Genomic DNA, 16,266 nt, shown 5'->3' on the forward strand with positions numbered 1-16,266 from the left:
TTGTCGGGAGGTGTGACCTGAGGTGTGAACAATCACCTAAGGTGGGAGTGCCCTCAGTGAGGGCCCCCACAAGGGAGGAGCGCGCCATCGGAGACACCAGTAATCACGGGGGATTCTTCCGCAATGGTTTCCTCACCTTCCACTATGTCTGCTCACAAACGTAAGTTCACTGAGTCTCAGCCACAGACAGTTCTTCCATCATTGCCACAGTTCCTTGTTGTTTCTCGGTCTGACGAAGGTCACAACTTCTCCACGGTCAACCCTTTCATTATTCAGAAAGGTGTCGACGCAATTGCAGGTCCTGTAAAGTCTTGTTCCAGATTACGGAATGGCACCCTGTTAGAAACAAACAGTGCCCTCCAGGCACAAAAATTGCTGCGTACTTCTCTGCACCACACCTTCCCTGTCCGGGTGGAACCGCATCGTACCTTAAATTCCTCGCGTGGAGTCGTTTATACACTCTCCGTCGATGGATTGTCTGACGAAGAAATTCAGCACTACCTGTCTGACCAGGGCGTAACGGCTGTTCATAGAGTTATGAAAAGGGTTGACACGAACATCATTCCAACCCGCACTGTCTTCTTGACATTTGACAAAGGTCAACTCCCATCGAAAATCAAAGCAGGCTATGAGATAATTTCCGTTCGCCTTTACGTCCCAAACCCTACGCGTTGCTATCGCTGTCAGCGGTTCAATCACACCAGCCAGTCCTGTTCCAATCCGGCCAAATGTGTTACGTGTGGCAAGGATGCCCATGAGGGTGCTTGTCCACCTCCATCCCCTTGCTGCATCAACTGTATGGGTGACCACGCTGCTTCCTCTCGAGATTGCCCCGTTTTTAAGGACGAAAAGCTCATCCAGGAAATAAGAGTGAAGGAAAAGGTGTCGACCTCTGCTGCTCGAAAATTATTCGCCAGTCGACAGCCCACCGTTCCTCAGACAGGAAAATACAGCACTGTCCATGCTTCTCCTCGGCCAACAAAGGAGGCGGCCACGCAGACTTGCGACCTCACCTTTAGTGCCACGGTCGTCAGATCGGCCAGCGCAAAGATCGCCCGTTCAACCTCCCCACTTTCGCCTGCCCACTCTATGGCTCACCCTTCGTCGGGTTCTGCTAAATCTCGAGCCCAAAAGTCAGACAACAAGTCTTTGAAAAAAGAGCATACTCGTGAAGAGTTTTTACGTACCGCAACTTCACAACCATCGGTTCCTCCTTCATCTAAACACCATACTTCCAAGAAGGCTACAAAGAAACCCAGTTCCTCTCCTTCTCCGCCAAGGCGTGTCCCATCTACAGCACCACCTGGCGGAAATCGCCCTCGGCCGTCTTCTGTGTCGCCGGGGCGCACTGCTGGTGGCTGGTCAACCGGCCAATCGCTGGTGGCAGGAGCTGCTCCTGACCAACCTATGGATCAGGATCTTCTGCCTTCGGCTGAATGCCATTCCATGCTGTCGTTCGCAAGCTCTGAGCAGTCGTTGAGTTGACAGCGACCTTGGTCACATTCCTCCATTTTCTGTTCACCCTATGTCCATTATCCACTGGAATATCCGCGGCATTCGAGCCAATCGGGATGAATGGTCGATCCTCTTACGATCCTACTCGCCGGTCATCTTCTGTCTTCAGGAAACAAAGCTGCGTCCCCATGACCGCTTTGTTCTCCCTCGTTTTCAGTCCGTCCGATATGACCTCCCCTCTGTTGAAGGCACTCCAGCCCATGGAGGACTCATGATTCATCTCCATGATACTCTCCATTATCACCCAATCCCCTTAAACAGTTCCTTCCAAGCTGTCGCCGTCCGTCTTTCCCTTTCTGGATACACATTCTCTCTTTGTACTGTATACATTCCATCGTCCACACCAATGGCACGAGCTGATCTCCTTCATCTTCTTGGTCAGCTTCCACCCCCCTATTTGCTGGTTGGGGACTTCAATGCCCACCACCCGCTTTGGGGATCTCCACATCCTTGTCCACGTGGCTCCCTATTGCTAGACGTCTTCCACCAAGCGGATCTAGTTTGCCTCAACACTGGGGTCCCCACATTTTTGTCTGCCTCCACGACAAATTTATCTCATTTGGATCGTGCCGTCGGTACTGTTCCGCTAGCTCGGCGCTTTGAATGGTTCGCCCTTGATGATACACACTCGAGTGACCACTTTCCATGTGTCCTTAGACTGCAGCCTCAACTGCCATATATGCGCCTGCGACGCTGGAAGTTTGCCCAAGCCGATTGGACACTTTTTTCGTCTCTAGCGACATTCGATGACCGTCGCTTTCCCAGCGTCGACGATGAGGTCACACATATTACCGACGTTATTCTTACAGCTGCGGAACGTTCAATACCACGCACCTCCGAATTGCCCCGGCGCCCCGCAGTTCCTTGGTGGAACGAGGCATGCCGTGACGCAATACGTGAGCGGCGACGTGCTCTTCGCATTTTCCGTCACCATCCTACTTTGGCCAACTGTATTCGCTATAAGCAGCTCCGTGCGCGATGCTGTCGCGTCATCCGCGATAGCAAGAAGGCAAGCTGGAAATTCTTTATTAGCTCATTTAACACCTTCACTCCCTCCTCGGAAGTTTGGAGTCGGCTTCGACGGTTCTCAGGCGCGCCAAGTTTCTCCCCGGTCTCTGGGCTCACTGTCGCGCATGATACCTTAGTGGACCCTGTCGCAATTTCTAACTCATTGGGTCAGCACTTTGCTGAGATTTCAAGCTCTTCAAATTACCCGCCAGCGTTTCTCCCGAAGAAACATGCAGCGGAAGTGCGACATCTTGCTTTCTCCTCTCAAAATCATGAAAGCTACAATACTGTTTTCTCCATGCGGGAACTCCAACATGCCCTCTCTTCTTCTCGCTCCTCCGCCCCAGGACCGGATGGTATCCATGTCCAAATGTTGCTGCATTTATCAACCCATAGTCTGCGTTTCCTCCTTCGCCTTTATAATCGAATTTGGACCGACAGTACTTTTCCCAGACGATGGCGGGAATCTATCGTCATTCCCGTTCCGAAACCTGGAAAGGACAAACATCTCCCCTCTAGCTATCGCCCCATTTCTCTCACGAGTTGTGTCTGTAAGGTTTTGGAGCGTATGGTGAATTACCGTTTAGCTTGGTGGCTGGAATCCCGCAGTCTTTTAACACCTGCCCAATGCGGATTCCGAAAGCATCGTTCTGCAGTTGACCATCTTGTTGCTCTCTCCACTTATATCATGAACAATTTTCTCCGGAAACACCAAACAGTGGCAATATTTTTTGATCTGGAGAGAGCATACGATACCTGTTGGAGGACAGGCATCCTCCGCACCCTGTTCTCTTGGGGCTTTCGAGGCCGGCTGCCCCTTTTTCTTCGCGAATTTATGGCAGAGCGCACATTTAGGGTGCGGGTGAACACTACTCTCTCCCGTACTTTCTCCCAAGAAAACGGGGTACCCCAGGGCTCCGTGCTGAGTGTTGTACTTTTTGCCATCGCCATAAATCCAATTATGGATTGTCTCCTTCCTGATGTCTCGGGCTCCCTCTTTGTGGACGATTTTGCGATCTACTACAGCTCTCAACAGACAAGCCTTCTTGAACGACGTCTTCAAGGATGTCTCGATCGCCTCCACTCTTGGAGCATCGAAACCGGCTTCCGTTTTTCTCCCAGTAAGACCGTTTGTGTTAATGTTTGGCGACGAAAGGAGTTTCTTCCACCCTCCTTACATCTAGGACCTGTCAACCTTACGTTTTCAGACGTCGCTAAATTCTTGGGTCTTATGTTTGACAGAAAACTGTGCTGGTCCTCCCACGTTTCCTGTCTTTCGGCTCACTGTCTGCGATCCCTCAACACCCTCCGTGTCTTGAATGGTACCTCCTGGGGAGCGGACCGAGTGGTCCTTCTCCGCCTTTATCGCGCCTTAGTGCGCTCGAAATTGGACTATGGAAGCATAGTCTACTCCTCTGCTCGGCCGTCTATTCTTCGGCGTCTCGACTCTATCCACCATCGTGGATTACGTTTAGTGTCTGGAGCTTTTTACACCAGCCCTGTGGAAAGCCTTTGTGCTGAGACTGCTGAACCTCCTCTGTCCAATCGGCGAGCAGTCCTTCTGAGTCGTTATGCTAGCCATCTGTCTTCCATGCCTGCTGATCCAGCCCATGACATTTTTTTCGACGCCTCCTTTGATGTAGGGTATGCAGGCCGCCCCTCCTCCCTACTACTACCGGGAGTCCGCTTCCGTCAACTGCTCCATTCTCTTTCCTTCCGCTTTCCTAAAACCTTCTTGACAACTTAGGGTACAGCACCGCCTTGGCTCCGTCCCCGGATCTGCCTGCTCCGAGACCTTTGTCGATTTCCCAAGGATGGTACCCCTTCACTTGTTTATCGTCGGGTATTTGCTGCTCTATGTGCACAAATGACGCATGCCACATTTATTTACACTGACGGCTCGAAAACATCGTTAGGTGTAGGGAGTGCCTATATTGTTGGCGACACCCCAAATCACTTTCGGCTTCCCGACCAGTGTTCGGTTTATACTGCGGAGCTTTACGCTGTTCTCCAGGCTGTCCACTACATCCGCCGCCATCAGCTGATACAGTACGTTATCTGCTCAGATTCTCTCAGCTCTCTCCTCAGTCTCCAAGCTCTTTACCATGTGCACCCTCTGGTCCACCGGATTCAGGACTGTCTGCGCTTGCTCCACCTGGGGGGCGTCTCGGTGGCGTTCCTCTGGCTCCCGGGACATGCTGGTATCTGTGGGAATGAGGTGGCCGATATAGCGGCCAAGGCTGCAGTCTCTCTTCCTCGGCCAGCTATTCAGTCGATTCCCTTCACCGATCTACGGAGCGTTTTATGTCGCAGAGTTGTTCGTTTATGGCACGCGCATTGGTCGACACTTACCCATAATAAATTGCGGGACGTCAAAGCTCTTCCTCGTGCTTGGACCTCTTCCTCCCGAACGCGTCGTCAGGAGGAGATAATTTTAACTAGACTTCGGATAGGGCACTGTCTTTTTAGCCATCGACATCTTTTAAGCGGCGATCTTCCCCCACTCTGTCCCCACTGCTCTCAGCTGTGGACGGTAAGACACCTTTTAATTGAGTGCCCCTATTTTAATCCGTTACGCTCCCGTCTACAGCTATCGCCTGATATATCGTCGATTTTAGCAGATGACACGCGCTCAGCCGATCGCATTCTCGACTTTATTAGTGCCAGTGAAATGACGTCAGTCATTTGAAGCTTTTTTTGGGGACAACCAACCCCTTCCTGTAGTGGATTTTTAAGCCTTCCTTCTGCTTTTAGTTTCTCAAATTTTATGACTTTCGTTCCCATTGCTGCTGGTTTCCATTTCCGGTTTTTTTATTGTTTCCTAAGTCACGGACCGGGCGCTAATGACCATAGCAGTTTTGCACCCCAAAAAAAAAAAAAAAAAACAACCCACACACACACATTGTGCTGACACTGAAGGGGGATGAGGTCTATTGCTTCAAGCACAAGCCACTCAGTGTCTGTTATCTTGAGTGCTTCCCCCCCCCCCCCCCCCCCCCCCCCCCCCCAAATCCACATAGCTTCTAACCTGTGTTCATAATTCTGTCGGATTATACTGACAGTAATAATGTGAGTAAATGCAAAACTATGTGACCACATTCACATGCAAGAATGTCAAATTTGTACATTCTGTCGTGTGACTTATATAAATTAACAAGCTGCAAGAGTTCAGGAGTTCAGCATGGGTCTGGCTTATATTGTCCAGAATATTTTTATTTTTCGGCCAGAGCACAATATCCCGTTTCTGGTGCTCGTAATTGGTCATTTCTCTGTAACAACTGAATGATAACTAGGATGGTAATTATAATGATGACTTCAAAGCTAGGTATGACAAGAATTTTTCAGTGAATCTCTTCTTGAAAGTGACAGCGTTCATTTCCAAATGGTAGTCACTACTGTTTTGCTGACATCTAAATAGAAGTTTACTCTCAGGAACCAAATCAGAAGAAGAGAGAGCATGCAGAATGAGTATCCTGATAACATTTCCCTAAGGCAACTTTAAAACCACCAGTACCATCACTCATTTTCCAGCAGGTATTCATGGAATGATTCTGATTCACCCATGTTTCATCAACGTAATACACTGTAGAACTGCCTCCTCCTCTTGTATTGTGAATCTTTGTAATGGACGGGCTTTGTGCTGCTTCTGTGTCACTTCTTTCAATTAAATACTCTTGTCTTAACATGTTTAAAATCAATGTATTTTAAAATTCTTTACATTGACAAAGCGCTATCTTTGAAGCCAATTTGCTCAGGCATAATTGCAGCAAGTTCTTGTGATGTTGGGTATTCCCTTCTTGTATATGTTTCAAACACAGAGCACTTTAAAACAGCATTGTCAAAACCATCTATTTGTGTTACTGGTATCTTGCAATTTCTATGATTGTCAGGCAACACAAAAAAAAATTTCCTGAGTTTTCTACAGTTCGAACACTTTTGTTTACTATCCTCTGTGCAGTTCTCGTGCTGACACGTGCTTCTGCAGTTCTATCTTGAGTCTTGAAAATGTCAGAAACAGAAGTATTAGTTTCACATTCAAATTTAAAGGTGTTGTAAATGATGGACGTAAACCTCCTCGACTGCTTGTGAGGCATTTACATCTACATTATTACTCTGCAATTCACAGTTAAGTGCCTCGCAGAGCGTTCATAGAACCACCTTCAAGCTATGTCTCTACTGTTCCCCTCTCGAACAGTGCACAGGAAACACGAACGCTTGTATCTTTCCTCGCGAACTCTAATTTCTCTTATTTTATTATGATGAACATACCTCCCTATGTAGGTGGGCGCTAACAAGGTATTTTCACACTTTGAGGAGAAAGTTGGTGGCTTGAATTTCATGAGAAAACCCTGCTACAATGAAAACCAACATTGTTTTGATGATTGCCATCCCATACTGCGTATCATATCCATGGCAGTCTCTCCCCTATTTCGTGAAAATACAAAACAAGCTGTTCTATTTTGAACTTTTTCGATCAATTCTATCTTCTGTACATCCCACACTTGACAGCAATACTCCAGAAGTAGGCAGAAAAGGATAGTGCAAGTAGCCCCTTCAAAGGACCAGTTGCATTTTCTAAAATCACAGTCTTTGGTTTGCTTTCCACACAATGTTATCCATGTGAGAGTTGCATTTTGTCATTTGTAATTGTAATCCCTAAGTGTTTAGTTGAATTTACAGCCTTTAGAATCGTGTTTTATCCTGTAAACCGAATTTAGCAGATTCCTTTTAGTAATCATGCAGATGACTTCAGACTATTCATTATTTAGAGTCAATTGTCACTTTTCTCACCATACAGATACGTTGTCCAAGTCATTTTCTAATCTTTTTTAATCTCTAAGACGGCTGCTCAGTTTGTCTCCTAAATTGTTTATTAGACAAGGAACAGGAGTGCCCATAACACTTCCTTGCAAAAACCAGGTATCACTTCTATCATTTCCGTTTTACTCGATGATTTTCTGTCGATTACTACATATAGTGATCTTTCTGACAGAGAATCACAAAACCAATCACATGGCTAAGACAATACTCCATAAACACACAATTTAATTAAAGGAACTTCACGTTTACTGCCATCACATGACATTTTCATTTGGAAACTACACGAAAATGTTTACAGATACATATTCACAGCTATACTGTTGCGAGAAAGTAACATCGGCATCTAAATGAATAATTCGGTTGCTCTGTGAATGAAACTGCATTGTCGCAAAATATGGCAACAGTGCAGCACATGGGAGAGAGATTCTCGCAGTCCAGTTTGTAACTCGCAGCTAACCACTCAGAAAGGGAATGAATCTTATTGGCTACTAGCAGTTAATGGTGGGGGGGATGCACAGAATGGCTGAAAATAGGGGATGCACAGAATGGCTGAAAATAGGGCTGCCTCCCAGCGTAATGTGAGCTATAGCAAAACTGTAATTGTCCCGATTAATTGTTGGATGGTTAAACTTCCCTGATGAGTACAGTATGATTGGGAAACACATGGATGTTTTCTCTAAAGTTTTTGATTTCATCAGGAGTTGAGCCTGGTGGTCGATAAAAGGACCTAAGTATAATTTTATGCCCTTGTCTGATACTCAGTATTTCTCAGATGATCTTGCATGCAGCTTCAATTTCTATCTTTGTAAATTTCCCCAGAAATTTCACTGGTGTTAACCTCAGGTTTTAACCAGCTTCATGTACTAATGCACATTATGTGAGCTGCTTTTTAGGTGATGTTCAAACTCTGGCAGTTTGTTGGGAATGCTTTGGCAGTTAAGTTTTAGTCTTTTCTTTGCATTCTCTAAGGTTCCATCTGTTATCACAAGATCATTTGCGAAGGCCAAACAGTTAGTTGCTTCTTTTAGTCTACCGAGCTTAATGTAGTTATTGGCTTTTTTCCATTCGCCTTTCCATTGTGAGAATCTTGCAACCCTTTATATAGCTAGGACAAAATACTGCCATACAATTAAGGAGACTAAGAAGAGATTTGGGCAGATTTTTGAACTCCACAAACCATTTCATTAAACTATCAGTTGAATGATAGATAATGAAGCACAGACCGCAGTATAAGGTGCTGCAAGTAGGGTTGGTAATCTCCAGATTAGCAAACGAGACTTTACACAGATCATGGTAGAGAATTTCACTTGTGTTACTGCCACAACCATCCAGGTCCCAGCTTTGTTTTCATGAAGTCATCATGTGTAGGAGTGGCTGGGATCTTAGTTAGATCAATAATGAAGATTACAACTGTCTTTGTTCGGTGTGGGTGGTGCATTCAGTATTGTCAGCTGTATGTTACACATCAATAGGCCATGACCAAATGCATTGTGATTCTTAACCAAGGACACCTGAAGGAGACAGAATTTTTTAAGGGATTTGTAACTGCACATAGAAATAATGTTACCCTTAAGCTGTTTTTAAGTGAAGAGTTCTTGAATAAGACCATTCCAGCTAATATCAGCTGACAAAGCCATTTTTATCATATTTGGTTGTTGAGAAAGAATCTGCTTTCATTACAGATTATCGCAATTTAAGTGGACCTGAGGTTAACCATGTTGTCACATGGCAGTCCTATCATTGTAACTCAGATAGATGTGTCTGCTCATTTTTATGACTCAAACAATATTTCTAAGGGTGTGGGAAAGTGTTAGATAACCTTGGAGCTTTAAAATTTAAAATTCAAGACACCCATTAAAACAAGATACATACATTTTTGACAGGTTTGGAAGTGAACTCAGTCTGGTGCCTCGTTAAGTGGCCTGCACCGGGCTTGACACATAGAAGCTGAAGTCCAGTTAGACAATGAGGAGAATGTTTGTTGACACAAACATAAATCTTCAATCCTCCTCCTTTGAAGTTCAATTACATAACACAAGAAATAGTTCACAATTAAGTCTCTATCATTGAATGAGCCCAATGGAATGTCAGCCATGGAAAACCGAGTCACAATTACTGGTGTTCTGGTTCACGAGGCACAAATTGTCTTTAATTACACAGACACCACGTCATATCAAAATATCAGAGTTCCATAGGTCTGCAATGTAGAGGCCAAATTTCAGCATAGTTTGAAGTTAACTACTGAGAGTTCTGTTCACTGTTGGAGCTGAAGCTTCCAAGCTGGTAGAATGGCGTTGTACAACAAATGATGGGATGATCCACTAGATTTTCTGATTGAGAAACTGCAGCAGTGGTCAATATAAAGCCAGAGAGCTCATCTTAAGCTGCATGCTGGCTTTAACACTGTACAGGCGCCAGGATACAGTGAGACCTACTTCTGAGCATGTGATCCTGCGGAAGTGAGTAGGTTTGCACTGACTGTGCCCTCTCAGACTGACGCTTCTGCTACTTACTGGTGAGGCATGTGATCATTACTGCACTAAGGAGTGTTCACCATTGTGGCCCTGTGACTTTTGGCCTAGACTACTTGTGCTGTAGTGCTTTTATGCTCGAGGGCTATGAGCCCTGACATAGTGTCCCTCACCCCTTCAGAAGAGAGATAGTGACACCTCTCTCCACCCCAGAAGGTGGTGGTTCTACTGCTGGTGTCCTTGGAAAGTGGAGAACCCTGGGGGGCTGCTGTTAATGTCCATTGATAGTGCGTGCCTGGCCTGCTGGAAGGCTGGTGTCCTCAGGTTGTGTGGGCTGCAAGTCTTGCAGCGCTGTGTGTGTGTGTGTGTATGTGTGTGTGTATGTGTGTGTGTGTGTGTGTGTGTGTGTGTGTGTGTGGAAGTAGACAAATTTCTCTGCCAGTTCATTGGAAGCAGGATGGAACAGTGTCATACTTATCCAAGTCTGGGCCATTCTCTGCACAAAAACTGCAGAATTCTGCTGCTGTCAGCTGAGGAGAAGATTTGAGATAAGGCATGGACGGTTTTTGTTAATGATGATGAGCATGTCTACGAAACATATGCATGGAGAAGTGTTGCTGGCATCTGTCATGATCTACCAAGAGTAACCCAAACAGAGCCTTGAGAAATCTAGATGAATGCGAGCCCATGGGATGTTGCATTAGGGTAAGGAAAATGCCAATGGACTTGTGTTGCCTGCTTGCTTTGACATGTTATGCATGCTGCGACCATATGTTCTATATCTTTGTCGATGACCTCCCAGAAGACATGTAGGTGGGCTAACTGTTTGCTGAGGGCCATACTGCAATGACAGTCGTGTAATAATGTCAAGATGCAAAGTTGGAGTGCTTGCAGGACTACTACTGTGGTGTGGCCATTAGCTCCTTGGAGCAAGAAGATGCCCTTGAGAGTGGACAACTCGTGTCGGTGGTACCAGTAGGTCTGAACAAATTTATATTACAGAGTTTTGTGATCTGCTGGCCAGCCATTCTTCACCAATAACATGACCTTTTGGAGGACCAGGTCCTCTGGCGACTGTCGGATGATGACTAACGGTGTCAATAGGTAAGCTGGCCAGCACTGCTTTGGCTTCTGCATCAGTATAAAAACATACTTCAGGAGCCACATCAACCTCAGGGTCTTGTCCCACTTGGGGACATGATGGTTTCTCCATTTTTGTATTTTGCTCTGAGGACTGATAATAGATGTAGTGATAAACAGAAAGCAGCAGTGGCCCTTCTCTGCAGGTCTTAGATGGTCGTGGTGCAATATTTGAATGGGTGTCAAACAGTGGTAACAGAGGCTTATGATCTGTTAACAGGCTAAATAGCTGTTTGTACACATAATCATGAAACTTTTTCAATGCAGAAATGAAAGCTAAGCTTTCCTTTTCAATTTGACTGGAATTGTGATGTGCCTACATTAATGGCTCGGAAACAAATGCAATACGGTGTTCAATTCTGTCGATTTTGTAAGAATGAATGGCCCCCAAGCTGTAGTCTGATATATTTGCCTCTACTGTCAGGCACTTGGGAGGGATGTACGTATTGAGGCATGTTAGAGTAAAGCTTGTTTGAGATTCCAAAAAGCCTTGTCACAAGTGAAGGATCATTGCCACTTTACATTCTTGTGAGGGAGATGATGTAGTGGTTTGGCGATAGCTGCCACATGAGGAATGAATGTTCTGTATTTTAATGTGGATTAGACTTTTTTGGCTTCTTTGGGAGCTGGTAGGTTTTGTATGGCCTCGGTATAGTGTGGACTGGGTTGTATCTCTGAGATGGGCTGAATACATATCCCAGATATTCCACTTAGGGCACAGAGTAACATCTTTCCTCATAGCATTCCAAACTAGCCCATTGGAGCCCGCTGAACAAGGAGTCTAAATTGGTTCCTAGATCCTCTGCATTTTTTCCAGTGACAGTGATGATGTCCAAATAATTTGCTGTCGGTGGAACGTCTCATGTTAGGTGTTCCATGCAGTGTTGTAGTATGGATGGTCCACTGCTGATGCCAAAGGGTGGGCTGTTATACCGCCGGCCGAAGTTGCCGTGCGGTTAAAGGCGCTGCAGTCTGGAACCGCAAGACCGCTACGGTCGCAGGTTCGAATCCTGCCTCGGGCATGGATGTTTTTGATGTCCTTAGGTTAGTTAGGTTTAACTAGTTCTAAGTTCTAGGGGACTAATGACCTCAGCAGTTGAGTCCCATAGTGCTCAGAGCCATTTGAACCATTTGGCTGTTATAACAAAAAAAGATCAAATGGTGTGTTGATTACCAGGGTGCTTTTGGAGGCTTTGTCCAAGGCGAGGTGCAAGTAAGTGTCCCATAGGTCAATTTTTGGAAAAACTTTTCGCCCAGCAAGGCGTGCCATGATATCCTGCACTTTAGGAATATGGTATGTGTTGATGATGGACTGTGAATCAGTAGTTGACTTAAAATCCTCAGCGATCCATTTGATTTTTGAAAGGTCACAATAGGCTTGACATACGGAGTGCTTGTAATGAGCATCAAAATTCTTTCTTCCTGTAGGCACTGCAGTTACAGACGAAGCATGCACATAGCAAGAGGCACATTCCAGGCCTTAAAAAATCGGGGTATCACCGAAGGCAGTAAAGAGATGTGTGCTTCGAAGTCAGTCATGCAAGTTGATAGATGTGAGAAAACCAAAGCATATTTTGAACAAAGGTCTCACATGTAGGAACTTAGGACAAATGGCTGGATGCAGTTCATTGAATTGTGGACTTCTAAACTAACAGCACTGGACAGATCCAAACTCAAAATGTTGGTGCCCTGTTGCACTGACTACAAGGATGCAGGCTGACAGGTACACTGCTTTGTAGTGAACTAGAGTGGTGAGTTGACTTTCTACCTCAGTGGTGTTATCACTATAACTTTTCAACTGCATAGAACAAGACTAGTCATGGGGAACCCAGGTGGCAATATGTCTCCCAGTTGACATAGTGATTGAAGATCCAGAATCAATTTGAAAGAAACTGGGATGGCATTGATAGGCACTTGCATCGTTAATTACCTATTGGAAATGGGGAGGTTACCCTGGACATGGAGGACATCAGGACAATAGATTCAGTCAGTGTGTCTGAATCTGAATGACTGAAGTCCAGTGTGGCACAAGGGCTGATCAGATATCAAACACCAAAACTTTGGACTTGTAGTCTGATACTTACTCACTCAACCATTAAGCCATACATAAAATTAACATCATTGTCAACTATGATGCACATCTTATTGGCTAAATTATTCCGAAATTTCATTTAACAGCTTCATTGTTAGACATGTCTCAAGATACCTATAAAAATGTATTTTACACAAAAGAAAAGTGGTTAAGAAAGTTCTACAAATTAGTTTGTTAAACTATTGCTCCATGTATTTTTATTACGGTTTCTTGTGCCCTATAAAACAGGTGTCCTGCTGTAATATAAATAAATGGAGCAATCTTGTGGATAACACATTTTGACTGCATATTGTCAAGTGCTCTATGAATTGAATTGTGGAATAGTGATAAAATTTAATTCTGTCATTATAGTTAAAGAGCAGACAAACTGGCATCGACATGATCCAACTGAACAGAATGCCGATTCGAGACCAGTACAGAGTGGGACAACTGTTTTCATTGAGGAATTAAAACTGAGACATTTTCCCAGGTGGGTTGGCTGCAGTTCTTCATGAAACAGTATGGTATTGTGCTTCATTATGTGCGCAAATATAATTCCCAGTGGTACTGTTATGATTTTTTAAAACAATTTACTGATATTAATTGTATGAGGGGTGTTCAATTTATCTGAAGGCATTGAAAAATTTTGAAAACAACATTGACAATAGGGTTTCCAGTTAAAAGTTATGAAATGATTGCCTGTCATACCCTTGCAGTGTGTATATTGGGGGGGGGGGTTAAAGTGTCATTGCATAGCATTGTGAAACATAAGATTTTCTACCCATTTTGATTTTTCTGTATACTGTACTATATGTTGCAAAACAGAAAAATGTTTCAGACAAAGCTTAAGACTTTTTTCTGTAGAATCTGAACATATAATATAATAAAATGGGGTTTACACATTTTAACTATAAATTGTCTGGATTGTGTAGTTTTAGAGATATTTCAATGTCTTCAGATAAATTAAACATCCTGTGTGTGTGTGTGTGTGTGTGTGTGTGTGTGTGTGTGTGTGTGTGTGTGTGTGTGTGTGTGTGTGTGTCTATATATATATATATATAAAAACTTCATTCTGTCATCACACTTACTGCATTAGTTCTGAGCACTAAAAAATTTGAAGGTTATCAGGTATACCTTTCTTATTGTTGTGGTTCAATGTTCACCTTTATGTTGTTCCTGCTAATGGGAAACTTTGCATGTCAGTAGAATACTCGTTGCAATGCAGAACCACACACTAATGTAGAATATACGAGAAAAGTGAATTTGATGTTGAAGTATTTGATAACAAAAATAGTGTATGTAACCTGTACAGTAAAATGTGACTGCTTATCATGGATATTTGATACTATGATATTGTTTTATACCAAATACAAAGAAATTTTGTGTTTATAATATGTTGGTGCAGTCAACCTAAACTCAAGAGTACTCATCAGATGTTTCACCTGATGCCCAGTATTTATGTGTTTATGGATGATGTAATTCTGATTCAAATTACAAACAAAATGTTATAGCTCGTATGCAGATAAAGTTGCTTCACATATGTCTGGTGCTAATTTAGTTCAAGGCTAATTCACTTAATTTGAGGCTGCACTCTTGATTGGGAGTATAAAGTTATGATTTCATTGAGGAAGAAAAAATTCCATTCACACTGGATGTAGCCTGAAACAATGAGCTGTTTCTTTTAGCTTGCTCCACATAAACATTACGAAGACAAAATTGAAAATAACATTTGAAAAATGGTGAGGGAGGAGTACCTATTGAATCTGAGGAGACACCTGGAAATTGGACACCTTGCTTTGAGTGGATTTGAAATAGTGACATAAACTTGAGCAACAAACATCTGCCTTAAAATTTCCCGTAACCTTGTACGCGAGCCCAATCTCCACTATAGGCTGGCATCCCATATCAATTTTTCCATATTTACTCAAAGAGCACACTCAGGGTGTCTACGCTCTGAGACAACCAAGAAATCTGGGAAAAACCTTGGAATTTTTTTGAATTCTGGGAATATTTCCGGTACAGTTTTATAGTTTTGACGGGTAAGAGTTGATAAACAGCAAAATGTGTCAAAGACTTTAGGATGAAGATTGTGGAATACTTAATTACAATAAACAGCTGCCGATGAGTGTGGCGTCACAACTGTTTACATTAAGTTCATGTGAGCAGATGCTCGCAGGCTCACGCGCATGCGTAGTTGAGTTGCGTATGGCAGTACCTTCTCCCGCTTCCAACTCTACTCGTTGAAGAGTGGCTAACAATAACAATAAACGGCCAGATGCTACCTGGAAAAATTTTTCTGGTGCACCCAAGTTGCCAGATTCGCGCATACACGTAGTAGTCTGGGTTGTAGTGGGAGTTTGACTTCACGTAAGCCATGTTTTGTTTAGTTATTTTGCTGTTTCCTCTTCGTTTACACTTCTTGCATCAAATGAAAACAAATGGATTTCTGTGCTTGGGAGCTATTAAGTAAATTAAAATACAGTCACATAATTACGGCAGGCCCACGTATTTTATTAGTTTCAGTTTTCCGATTTTATTTTATTTCCACACTTTTGGCAGTCAATCACCCTGCGTTTTCCCCAGAGGCCATCAATTTATTAGAAACAAAGTGTTTTGTTCTGCACTATTGGCTAGTTTAACCTATTGGCCAGTTTAAACTGTTCACTGAATTTCAAGTGCACATTTTAATCTTCTGGCATGTACGGCATTACACCATAATAAAGAACCAAACATGAGATAATGCAATACTGGTACTCCAAGAAAATTTGCATCCTGAAAACAGCACTGAAAAGCTTAATATCAGGTTGTGACCTACTTCTTTGTGAATCTGGACATATGAATGTGCACTTTAAGCTGAATTATGCATTTTAGCACGGTTTACGAAAGTCCAATGATTTTGGAGTATCCTATTTTTTTAATGACATTGTGTAATATCTGTTAATACTATATATGTATGAACATGCGGGTCTCCTAGTCATCGTAGCTGCCCACTTCCAGTAATGTCTGATCTTTGGCACTCTCTGGCAACTGCTGAAACGAAGCTATTTCTAACAGGTTGCAGGAAAATATTGTGAATGGTACTTTGAAAAGCGTTAGTTTCAAAGTAAATTTCCTTTTACACAAGATGAATTATTTACATGTGCGAATGTGCAATGAATTTCTTAAATCAGTGTTTGACTCTCATTTAAGACTTAACAAATTCAGGACTAGCCACTTAGAAGAATTTCGAGCCCAGAAGAC

At 43.6% G+C, this 16,266-nt stretch overlaps 1 protein-coding gene across 2 annotated transcripts in view; it reads left to right on the forward strand.

Moving 5' to 3' along the window:
- Window positions 1-16,266, forward strand: part of LOC126471586 (lysine-specific demethylase phf2-like) — a 175,273-nt gene that overhangs the window by 16,549 nt on the left and 142,458 nt on the right. For both annotated transcript variants that reach the window (XM_050099822.1, XM_050099823.1), the window contains exon 3: window positions 13,399-13,516. In XM_050099822.1, the coding sequence (XP_049955779.1) occupies window positions 13,399-13,516 (118 nt within the window). The remainder of the gene's footprint in view (window positions 1-13,398; window positions 13,517-16,266) is intronic.

This window comes from Schistocerca serialis, chromosome 3 (assembly GCF_023864345.2).
Source record: "Schistocerca serialis cubense isolate TAMUIC-IGC-003099 chromosome 3, iqSchSeri2.2, whole genome shotgun sequence".
In the NCBI taxonomy this organism is placed as follows: Eukaryota; Metazoa; Arthropoda; class Insecta; order Orthoptera; family Acrididae; genus Schistocerca; species Schistocerca serialis.